The sequence below is a fragment of the Centroberyx affinis genome, unplaced genomic scaffold (assembly GCF_046629955.1).
Source record: "Centroberyx affinis isolate AG114_WGS23_722 - 3 ecotype Tasmania unplaced genomic scaffold, CSIRO-AGI_Caff_v1 ptg000409l_1, whole genome shotgun sequence".
Classification (NCBI taxonomy): Eukaryota; Metazoa; Chordata; class Actinopteri; order Beryciformes; family Berycidae; genus Centroberyx; species Centroberyx affinis.
In genome coordinates this window covers 151,375-163,943 of record NW_027279076.1, presented here as the reverse complement: position 1 = coordinate 163,943, position 12,569 = coordinate 151,375, and the positions used below count along the sequence as shown (strand labels likewise).

General features: G+C 41.1%; 1 protein-coding gene across 1 annotated transcript; it reads right to left on the bottom strand.

The window, feature by feature from the left end:
* Positions 1-1,596: 1,596 nt before the first annotated feature.
* ube2r2 (ubiquitin-conjugating enzyme E2R 2) lies at positions 1,597-10,738 on the bottom strand. The gene is made up of 6 exons (XM_071516546.1): positions 10,166-10,738; positions 9,587-9,782; positions 7,429-7,515; positions 6,928-7,025; positions 6,027-6,161; positions 1,597-4,655 (listed from the first exon to the last, which is right to left on the bottom strand). The coding sequence occupies exons 2-6, from the start codon at positions 9,761-9,763 to the stop codon at positions 4,370-4,372; spliced, it is 783 nt and encodes a 260-aa protein (XP_071372647.1). The 5' UTR covers positions 9,764-9,782; positions 10,166-10,738; the 3' UTR covers positions 1,597-4,369.
* Between the last annotated feature and the right edge of the window lie 1,831 nt (positions 10,739-12,569).

Below are 12,569 nucleotides of genomic sequence, written 5' to 3'. Positions count from 1 at the left end.
TAACTGTCAGTGTTGGTGCCATATTGTACTACATACATGATCTATGTACTTAGATTTGTTTGTTTATATGCTTGCCAGAAGGACACACATATACATGTGCTTTTGACACTAAGAGACTGTAGTGTTTTCATTAGGTCCTTGTTGAACTGAGCATGTCTGAAAGTCCTGATCTGGTAAGTTGGGTCATTTTACATTGTTTGCTGTAGGTTTTGCATATTGTTTGTGGGCTTTTTCATTCTAAGTGGGCCCATTATTTGTTGAGGATGTAATGTCACCATAGTAGGCCTTGCTAAATGTGTGTGTTAGCAGTAATGTGAATTGTTAAGTTGTAGCTTTGAGCATTTATTGGTGATGTGATTTTATGTTTCATTATTTTCATTTACTTTTGTTAAGATGCTGGCAAGACTGTAAGCAGCACCAGCTTAGTTTTCACATGTGGAGCGCTGGACTGTATGATCCACTTCATGCTGCCGGGTTACATTTTATATCATTTGCTAAAGGGATGAGAAATGAGTGATCAGGGGAGTGTAAGTGCTCCTTCACCTTGCATAAAACAGAATCAAACCTCACTTAAATTAACTGCCATTTTTCTTCCAGCTATTTTGAGCAGAGCAGTGAGAAGGAAAAATAAGCAATTAACATGAAATCCAGCCTAGGTTTTCAAAAGTGGTCGTGAGTGCAGATCCCCAGAGTGACCAGTGTTGGTTGACTGTTCGTGAGGTATGTATACTAAAAAATAAAAATGTTCTACACGCATCTACAGCTGAAATATTGCTTTAAGACACATCAGGGCGTCATTGAACCAGTAATTAATTTCATGCCTGGGAGAACATAAGAGCTCTTCTCCCAATAATAAAAGATGTCTAATAGTTCTAAATTAAAAGTGCCAGCTCCCTACATGTTTAAGACTGGCTGTGACTGGTAGTTGCTATGTCAACCAGAGAGAGCCAAAAATCACTAACCTATAACTGTGGCGTGGATTACTTCAAACTCTATCCATTGAACAGTGTCACACAGGTTTTATATGCCGCAATTAAAGTATTTAAATATAATTCCTTACAAGCATCACACAGTGAAATGGTGCCATCTGTGTACATTACATTATGTTCAATATGGGTTAAATACACCTCAATCACATCAGTCTTGTCTGATATGATTGTACAGATACTGTGGTCTTTGCACATGTATTTTCTCTATGTCAGACTTGTGATTATGTGACTGAGACGGATGTGAATGAGGTGTATTTAACCCATATTGAAAATAATGAAATGTACACATTGGAAGACCAATTCAGGTCAAAATGTTTGTATGGAATAATCTTTTGGTGGAGCATATTTCTGTATGCAGACCTACTCTGAAATTCGCAATTAATGTATGTACCATTACATTATGTATTATGGACCAGTGGGATGGTCTCCTGAGCTGAAAAAGTTACAAGGATGAATAGTGTGTTACAGTTCAACCTAACATTTAGTAACCTGTAGTCATAGCCGAGTGGGTCCAAGTAAAGCTAAAATAAATATTACATCATTATAATAGCAAAATAAGGTGAAAAGCTTTCAGTAGGCTCCGATGACAAACTATTTTATTTGAATGAATTTGCCAACTTGACCACAACAACTGTATGCCTCAATTTGCATATCGCCCCTAATTGTATTCCAAAACAACTTGCTGTGTTTTCTGTTTTCCATGACGTGGGCTTAGCAACAAATATGAAAGCTAAATTGCAAACAAACCCAACAATGTATTTTTACAATAGAAACTTTATATGAGTGACATTTGCATCCTCACAAACACAAAATGAAGAGGGGAAAAAATGAAATGAATCAAACAAGAAACAAACAAGGGCAGCATTAACATCAATAGGTGTGGACACAGGTAGCATTCTGGACACACGCAGGTCAGTTTTCAGTCCAATAAGTGTGTAACCATGTGACAGCCTCAAGAGCGCCTCACAATGTTGGTGCGCACTTCGAAAATACACACACACACACACACGCTCACACACACACAGATTAAATGAACTAAATGAATTCATTACTGTCCTTGCTAGGGAACAAGGTGTATGTGATAACATATCTCAACAGCTTAGACCGCCGCAGTCCTTTTTAATGAGTCACTTTAGGTTGAGGTTGGGAATCTCCTCATCCCTCAGAGATACTCACAGCAGGTGGCTCTCTTCCCTCAAAAGGCCTCCATAGCTTCTCCCCTTCATCTGCACTTATGAAAACAAGGCATACATTGAAGTAAAAAAAAAAAAGTGGGGAATTCTAGACGAAGCCCAAGCTTGACTCAGTAATAAAAATAATAATACTGGTTCAGATTTCTGACCGTGACAGGAGGCGAAACCTTGCTTTTAAGACTGGTGATGAGTTTTAAATGCTAGCCAATCCATTCTCTACTGTGACTTAACATCTTTTCTATGATGTGAGGGATGGACAAAAGGAAAGGGGGACCACATCAAAAAAGGGACGTCAGAATCTCTGACATCCATCCACTTCCTGTGGTACAATGACATCATATCCATTAAAAGATCCGGTCCAGGAGTGGACTTGTCCATAGTCTGTCCTCATCCTCAACAGAATCCAGTCTCTGTGAGGTCTCCAAAGCAAAGGGCAGGGAGAAAAAGTGTCACTCCTTTGGCCTCACAGTAAGATCCATGAGTTGTGTATCTCTTCAAGAGTTTATTCACACAGAGAGAAAATCATCCACATGCATCCATTGCTCCATAGAGTTTAAAAATTAATGGTTGTCGGGCTGTACAACTGAATTTCCTTGGCATAAAATCCATCCGTTTGAATAAAAGGTATGCCCGGTGCTCTGCTCTGTCAAACTGGTAAATAGGGTAACACACACACATACCCACAACCATAACACACAGGTCAAACCAGAGAACTCATGGCTCACTTTGATAGGATGATGCCTTACAACTAATATCAGTCACATTATGTTGTTCAATGCAATGCATGTTGTAACGTTTAAGACAAATACTCAAAGGGTGTTTTTTTTTTTTTTTGTATCAGTCAAATCCTTAGCTAATTCAGGCCTCCCAAACCGCACTAGAACACAGTGCAAACACCTTGTGAATGTTTTGTCAACTGGACAAAGTCCATTAGGTCAATTGGGCAAACTCACTCATGTGACAGAAATCTGCACCAACTCCATAGAAACAGGACAGAGAAAAGTCCTGATGTAGTCAGTAGATGAATAGTAAATGTAAAATACACACGCACAAATAACAGCCAATCAGTGTCATATTCATTCAAATGTATAGCTAAGTTGCATGTTACTTTTGTCCCTCTCAATAAACATCCTCATAGTAACAATGTCCAATTTTCACTAAGTTGTATTTAAGCATAAATTGGAGTCACGGCGCAAAACGTAACAATATTTTCACATCGTTCGCAACATAATGTGAGCAGCGGCTTAAGGAGAAAATCCCTAGAGATGTATTGTGATTTGTTTTTATTTTGACTCTAGCCCACTGAGAAGGAAACAACTAAAAGGACCCTAATCAGGACCAACAGGAACTCAGTCGTGTGTAAACACGCTGGCGGTGACACTGGATACTTTCAGTTCACTCTCTGCCTTCTTATAACACCCATGGATACAGAAAGTAAGAGAAAAAGGTGGAGGTGAGGAGCAGTTTGTGTGTTAACAAGTTTCTCTTTGACTGGTTTCTCTCGGTGAGAGTCTGGAGGCCCTGAGGTTTAAGAGGCAGAGAGAGGTGTAGGAGGAGATGGTCGGACAGTAGTGCCTGTGTGAGAACAGTTCTTCACCTTGCTCACCCCCAACCATGTGATGTTTTGGGGGATTGTGAGGGAGGGGACATAGTTCAGATGTGAGGGACACTACTGGAGGTGGGTCCAGGCAGGTGCATCAGGGCAGAGTCTGTGTTTGCAGGTTTCAGTTGATTGCATCAAAATGGAACAGACAGACAGGAGAGGGACAGAGATATTCTGACAGGGACACACTGACAGACAAAGACGAGGGAAGGACAAGCCTGTGAGACAGTGACAGGACAAGCTACCCAGCTGGTTAATGAGACAAACAGCAAACCGTCCATTAGCCAGACTGTCAGAGCTATCCCAAAAAATAAAAAAAGAGATGGGTGGAGAGACAGAAGGTCAACCAACTAAACAGAGGAAGCAGATAAAAATGGCAAGAAGGAAAGACAGGGTGGACAGAGCCAGTCTTTCACATAAAACCATACAATCTGAAATGGACTAGCCAGACAAAGACCTGGCCAGTTACGTGTGTGTATACACAGACACACACTCCTTGAAAGTTGAAACATGACACATAAAAGAGGGATCGTTTGGGGTGGTGGGGGGTGGGGGGTTGGCGGGATCAAAGGTCGTCCAGATCATCATGAATCTTCGTTGCCAGAGTCGTCCTGGTTGTCGTAGCGTCTGGTAGATGTCCCGCCATCCTCCCCGGTGCTGATACCCCCCGCCTCACCTCCGGACTCCATCTCGCTCTCCTCTTCCTCCTCGTCCTCCTCCTCCATGTCATCGTCGTAGAGGTCGTCATAGAGCAGGTCCGAGCTGCTGTCCTGGGAGGGGACCCGGGTCTGGACGCAGTACTCCGCCAGCGTGGTGGGGACCTTGACGCCATCGCGCTCAGCCTCTGCCGCTGTGGACAGCACCTGCTTCCTGTGGGCAAATAGACAAAAACAGTTAAAGACAGTGTTCCTATCTGCTCTATAAAAAATCTGAATGAACCGGCCAATAAGGCCCCCTGTCACTCACATGCAACCAGCCAGATGAGGACACTGGCTACTTTGGAACTGGTAGGGACTCCTATGCCCTACACCCTGCACAGATATAGTCTTGTGAAATGCCATGCCAGGGAGCAGCTCTTCACATGGGTACACAAATGTCAATATTTTGACTCGTGACTGTGTGAGAGGAAAGAATACTTTCATGTGCATGGCCGTAGTCACATCTGAGGACACCGAGGACCAGACCTTGGTAATTTTCCCCCGTAAAATTGAAAATTCCAACAGCCACAAGCATAAACATTTGAAGTAGGGGTGACAGACATTTTCAATTACAAAGTTACAAACATTTTGATTTCATGTTGAAAAAGTTCTGCATTTTTGAAGGTTGAAGTTTCACACTATTGTAAGCTACTGCATGAGCTTTTGGATGTCATTAATATGCGCTGTGGCATGTTGATTATCCAGTGCAACGCACTGTGCATTGGATGTAGGAAGTGTAGGCTACTGTAGCCTATTGGATAGTAGGCTTCTCCAGTTGCTCCTATCGGCCTAATAGCCTATGTATTAGCCACTCAGGTTATTTGTTTGTATTCATCTATGCTGAATAAATAACATACCGTGATTTCATAAACTCCCATGTGTCTTTCATGCATATTCTAATAATTTGAACATTTAGTGTCCTGGGTGATCTCCATTCTTGATGTTAATATAGTCAACATTTGAAATCATTTTAGCTGCTATGACAAGACTGTCAAGTGACACACACACACACACACACACACACACACACACACAAGCTAAATGAAAATGGAAACATGTATTTTTATCCAAACCAATTTCAGAACTTCTGTTAAAAGTAGCCAAGCCTGTGCATTTAAGGAGTGCAGTGCAAACATTTCTCCATTTTCACTCCCGTACCTACTTACAGCAGCCCCTAAAACTTCTAACAGTTGAATACAACAACGAATCACATTTTTAAAAAATCATAAAAAAACACTGCAAGCAAATGGAGCTATATATACCAATACAATGCTTAAAATATAATCTGTTCATGTTTATACAGTTGTGTCCGCAAATCCAGCCATGCTTAGTAGGTTGCTTTGAACAGGACTCAAACCCTGCATGCGCAGTAGCACTTCAGGAGGTGGCTTGCCTGGCAAAACCCCACATCTAATTTTAACATAACAATTTTGATCACAGGAATTGAAGGAATGTTTTTCTATAGTTCAAGTGGACACAAATCATGCAAGGCTATTGTAAAAATGCAGGATCTTGGGACCTCAGCCCTGCTTATGTGTATTACCTGATAATCTCTGCATACTCCTTGTCCTTGCCCTTACTGTCCCTCCATTTACGAAACATGACGGAGGCATCCACATTGGCCGGGGAGAAGGTGTTGGGCTCATTGAGAAGAGAGATCACACTCAGCAAGATGGTCCTGCTCATGCATGCACATGTAAACACACAAACACACACAGAGAAAATGAGTATGCTCCCACTCCTATAACAGATAAACACATTGTCTCCATATGAAAGAGCAGCCCAACACTGGCATTTTGAAACTGTAGTAAGTCATCCCAGCCCAGACAGAGGTGTTGTTGCCTCACCTCTTTCCCCTTGTGGCTCCATTACATGCTACATCCAATCTGCTCAGGTTTTCAAATACATGCTCAGCACTTTACCTCTGGTCCAGTTGAGCAGAAAGTATCTTGCTGATGTGCTAAATTTCAACTTAACGTATAGAGCAGGGAACTCTGAAAGCAACTCTGCAACATTCTCTTTTTCCTTAGGATAATAGATGTAACAGTAAACGCAGATGTGCTAAAAGTGAATGGTTCATTTTGCACAATTCTTGATTTGCAGTTTTGCAAGTTATACTTGTTTGACTTATTCCTCATTTTTAAGTACACTATATTATCTTGCATATTTTTTGTTTATTTGTTCTTTTTTTATATGAGCATGGGAAGTCCTCTCCCCTCAGCTTTTATTAATTATTGAGACAGGAACTACACTATCATATAGTAGGAAGTACCATCTCTGGGCATGATCTTTTAAAAGTTCATTACACTTGTGGACCAGTGATAAAATAAATTTCCACATGGCATACACAATAACAGAGAAGCTATCAAAAGGTGGCGGGTCTATGTTATAGAATGGATCAAACCCATATTGCATACAGAAGGAGATGTTGTGTCGGAGGTTACCTGACGTTCTGGGTGGGGTTCCACCTCTCGGAGGGCAGCTCCCCACTCTGGGGGTCGTCAACAGGAGGGTGCAGGATGGAGATGCACACATCTCCGTTCTGGAGGGAGAGACCGCCAGTCAAACAAACTCATACAGACACTGCCCTTAGTTGTGCATGTAGCCTACCTATGAAGCAAGGTAGCTTAATACTTCTCTAAAATAAGATGACAAATGGACAAACGTAATACACTATATATGAAGCCATGAAGGAATACTGTTGAAGGTGTCTACATTGCCTCAAAATGACAAATGACTTTTTAACAAACCATACAAACACCAAATTTGGCATGATAATGCCTACAAAAATAGTATGAAAACATTTGGTGCATTTAATGACACATAACTATGACATGGATTGATACTTAATTCAAAAACAACATACTAACTTAATAATCAAATTGTACATGCTGTGGAGATCACTGGAGTTTGGCTTTATTCAAACAAATACAGAAATGTGTTACCTCATAGATGTTGGGGTGCCACATCTTGGTGAGGAAGCGGAAGGTTGGTGGGGAGTAGGGGTAGTCAATTGGGAACTTGATGTGAGCCTGGGGAAAGAAACAGAGGTTTGTAGTCAACACATATTTACAGACAGCCCGGCAGTGGGTCTCAACTTTAGGTTAGAGAGTCCCCAGGGAGACCTGAGATTATTTTTTGGTGAGGTTGGGGTTGAAAGAGGATTTGTGAAATGGGAAAAAATACATTTCTCCTATACATATAACAATATCCAATCAATTTAGATTTTTTTCTAGCCATATTGGCTCTAAACTGGAGTGGTATGACGACCTGGTTGTAAATAATTTTAAGTCAGCAACCCGGAATCAACCTTATCTTGACTGACTAGTCTATCCTTGATCAACTCGCAAGACTTGTCTAGCTTGCTAGGCTTTGACTAGTCTGCAACAGCAAAACAGCTTCCTGTACTGCTTCGCTTGAAAGAGATCATTGTCACTGTCAGTCATGAAATGACTGACACTGACATTAGTGTTATCTGTGTACACATAACTTATGTATGTTTTCAGTAAGGGGAAAAAATATTTTAATAGAGCTAGAGGATAATTAAATGGTGTTTCTACTTCTGTGTCTTCTTTTGATATTTTCAGAGCAATTATCAAAGTGAAAGTTGGCTCGGGTGTGAGAACACCCGACTCTCACTGATCTGCTTCCACTCAGATAGGACTATCACCACTCCACAACTAGCCACTATTCTACTGCAGCCTCGGGCCATCAACAAGACAGACGTCACCATGACACTGGCACGATTGATCACCTCCCATACTATAACAGTGCTAGGTGGCTCGGCATAAACACAACACAGGCCCAGATATGGAAGATCTCACACAAGGGATTCTTTCTGTTTGTATAATTTTTGGCATTTCTGCTTTATTTAATGGTATACTTTTCAGAAACAGACATGAAAGATGTTGAAAAATGAGAAGATATGCAACAAAACATCATTTGCCCAACTCAAATGTTGCATGGTATGTCCTTTAACCCACTGCTCCACAGGAGCCACACACCATTCAGCAGCATGAACTCTGTATTGTTCTTTTGTGTTACAGGAGCCCCTCAAAAACTAGATGCTTCATCTCAAGGGGCTTTTCCTGCTATTGAAATGGATAAACCTCTCTTTCAACAAGCATGATATGCTGTAATGGTACTTCGGAGACAAACTTTATTTTCGCTTCACATTCCTCTCCCTGACACTAGTCAAATCCTTCCATACATCATTTATGCTGGGGTCAGCTATCTGTAACAGCACCCAAATTTAACAGGCAAAGCATTCCTCTCCATAGGATACAAGACTCAACAAGTAGGCATTAAATTTGTATTTAGTGATGTCACCATGAACCCTAAACATAATGTAGTCAACCCTGGTCAGATAGACTTTGGCAACACCTCCTCTACAATTGTTTGGGCATACCTGGAAGGCAATAGCCTCATCTGCATTGCCCCAACTTGAATGCGAACTCTCACTGTAGATAGCACTATCTAGAACAAGCTTAATTGAATAAGTAACAAGAAAGAAACAGAGACAAGTATCATCACGCCCTTCTCTCTTGCTCTTTCTCTCTGCTGAGGTGCCATTTATATCTGTCCACAGCTAAAAATAGCCATCTGAAGCACAACCATCATACAGCGAGGGGAAGAAGGCTGGACAAGGAGAAGGGAGGGAGAGAGAGGAGAGGCACTGAAAAGAAAGAGAAGGAGGTCGGCTGACTGATAAGACTTTGACATGAAAAAATTCTCAAAGACCAGCAGAGTGAGCTGAGATGTGAGATGGGTTATGCCAAGAGATTTAAGAGTGCAATAGCCATTCTAATGAGACTCCTCTTGGCTTGACATGTAGGGCTCAAACACTGTCAAATAACTACTTGATTGTTTTCCAAATAGTAGGGAACACCCATATACCCTGCTTTTGAAGAAAACTTGCCCAGGAAACAGTTTTTGGCACCAATGTTGAAAAGGTCAAAGTTGAATCAGGCAGAGCTTAAGGGAGCACACCTGTTACCTCGATATTTTAAATTACCTTGATGAATGTGTCTCATTGTGTTAACCTGGTGCCCCTCTGAGCACTCTGAATCATCCTCTTCTGCCCTTCATTGAGTTTGGCCTCACCTTAAAGTAGCCTCCCTCGTAGAGGGTGTTTGGGGGGCCAAAGATGGCCACCTCCCAATTGTAGAGGTCAGACTCCTCCACCAGAGTGATGCGGAAGCCCTCCACCGGCTGCTCCTGCAGAGACTTCAGCTCCATCATCAGGGCCTTCTGGGAACTAGGGGTTGCCTGGTGGGCCATGCTAATCCCACTTCTGACACTGACGACCACAGACGAGTGAAAGGTGGAGAGAAATTGTAAAGTGGAAAGAGAACAAAATAATAATTGGCCTCCATATTTTGGCAGGATTCTATTTAAATTTCAGAATTATTGTTGGTTAGGGTTGTACAGCAGTTTGCAATAAATACATAAAAGCTGGCAGCTTTACTTGTCAAAACTTGATTGCATAGACAACAGTTTTTCTGGAACATTCTAGGACAAAAGAAACATCAAACCCAAACAGCCAACAGCCCTGCTGGTAAACTGAACACAACATAAAGAATTCAAAGACCAAGGATATGTGGCCTGCCAGCTAGCTAAGTCAGTGGCTTAGTATGCAGGCCCTATATGGGGGAAAAAGCAAAGTTAATGAAAAGTGATTACCTCTATCTCCTTGCACTTTAATGTGTATTCGTTTCGTTACGGATGAAAAATTGAAGGTAAATTCATTGGTTGTCCATGCTAGCCTGGCTATGTCTTGAAAAAGAGACAGTGACAGGAGCAGTCAATTTTCTGCTAATGCCTAAGGTTGGTCCTCGTGTTGTGTATCCCAAATTCTTTGTGTGCCAATGTTGACAGTTGACATGGAGCTAATATCAGTGTAAGTCACGGTATCCCGTAGATCATTCTTGGGAACAAAAGAGGAAACTTGCTCTGCCTGACATTTCTCCGTCCTGCTGGTTCGGTTCGGACAGGCGCTCAGCTGATCCCTGCTTGTTTATGTTTGTTTATCTGCTCTCTGGCAGTCTCAACTTCTCCACACGTCAGCTAAACCCCTACCGAGGAACTTCGTTAAAATGGAGCAGCTTTTCTGCTTTATCGTCCCCTCCAGCACTTTGGCAGTGTAAAAGGCTGCTAATATTCGAGCTTGTGGTCGCAAAAAGCACAGTCAATGAGAGGTTTACACTCGCGAATTACAGTGAATTTAATCGATTTTTATTTTCCTCCCATCGATGCTTCCGGCTAACATTGCGCGTGTCTGTAAAACGTAAAGACGTACGGACGTGACGTGCGCGCACTCGCGGGTATGAATAAAACCGTAACCAGCCGAAGCAATTTTTCCTTGTAACTTCGCAATAATTGATTATTTCACGCAATTATAACAGTAAAGTTATTACAAGTATACCTTAAAACACACATATATCAATTCCATCTTCCTCTCTTTTAAAACGTACACATACACACAATCGCTATTTATTTCCATTGTGATCAAGTTTAAGATCAACAAGAAGGAAAATGCCATAATAGTTATGTTATTCGTTGTCATCGTCATTGTTTTCTCTTTCTCTGTTAGGTTGACCGTTTTTACGTTTTCGTTTTTGTTTCACTCGCACAGTTTGAATTTCTACCCTTTCTGTTATCCAATGTTTTTAGTGCATTTGTGCGACTAGGCTAAAAAATCATATGTTTTATTTTCCGGCTGGCTTGCCTTGACTTTAATTATAATTAATGAATTATCTTGAAATGATCAGAGATACTAGGCTTATTGTCATATGACCCTTATGGTCTTTGGAGTTGCAAAGTATAACATGCGAATTTCACTTGATTTTACTAATTGTTAGATATGTCTAGCTATATTTCGTAATAACGGGTGATGAGATCAAAAATAGCATATACCAGGAATTGTTACTGTAATAGTACTTTTCTTTGAGGTGGAGAGTTTATGGAAAAGGGGACTCATATTTCACATTTGTTGTATAAGTTTGTCAGAATTAATCATGATAACAGTGTAAGCGTGAGTGGCTCATCTGATTTGATTAGGCTTCATCATAATCTGATTACTTGATTGCATCATTAAGTGTCCCTTATTGTACTCACTGTGAAGTAAATAATGGTGTTTTGCAATACAGTGGTGACTCTATTGCAACAAGAGTAGCCTAGTCCCCTTGATGATGTGAGTATGGCAGCTAGAGGGCCTTTCAAGTAAAAATGCATCAACCAAATATAAGAGAACACTTCAAAATGTCCCAAACAGAGACATTCCTCTAAGCCTCCAGGCCACCATACCTCAGACACCAAGTCACTATGCAGAAGAAAATGTCTTGTCTTACCATGGGGTCTGAGATTGCATGCAAACTCCAATAAGGGAAATACTACTTAACAATTGATCTATAATAAAATAGATATAACAGAACTATCTGGGGCCCTTTAACTATGTGTTCATAAACAAATATCAGCTGGGCTATTACATCTTGCCCTGATCTGCTGTGGTAATACTGAATACTGAGTTTCTGTTTAACAGTTTTGGAGACAATACCATACCATACAGTATTAGCGCTGATTAGCAGACAAATACCTCACAACATTCTGTGTACTTTTGAACAGGATGTGTCATTTTCAACACATCAATGTTCGGGGTAGTAACTCACATTTGTTACATTTCAGGACAACAGTGAAAACAACATAATAAAAGTAAAGATAAATGTGTGTTTCCTCAAACTAGTCAGCCAACACAGACAAGTTGGTCTGTTAGCAGCAGTATTCTCATCCTCATCCACTGCTTCATTGTTGTGGGAGAGGAGTGGGAGAGGAGTGACTTTATTAACTTGGTTGTGTTTTTATAAGGTCAACCAGAATTAGTCATCACTGCACTGCTACATTCAGCTGCAACAGCCATACATCTATAATGTGAGGATCTTTTAGAAATCTGCTGAAAGTAGGAAATATCCAGATGCCAGGCCCAGGGTGAAAATGCTGCAAGTGATTCTGAATCAACTTTGAACAGCTAGATGACCTGACATAGGCTTGGGTACTACGTTTCTACTGGTAGTTCATATGGGTCTGTCTG

Bases quoted from the DNA above. Each gene is read 5' to 3' on its own strand.
- ube2r2 (XM_071516546.1), bottom strand. From the start codon at position 9,763: ATGGCCCACCAGGCAACCCCTAGTTCCCAGAAGGCCCTGATGATGGAG. The intron at 7,516-9,586 runs GTGAGGCCAAAC...TTCTTTCCCCAG, and splicing joins ACGAGGGAGGCTACTTTAAG to GCTCACATCAAGTTCCCAAT. The intron at 7,026-7,428 runs GTAACACATTTC...CTCTCCCTCCAG, and splicing joins GGCACCCCAACATCTATGAG to AACGGAGATGTGTGCATCTC.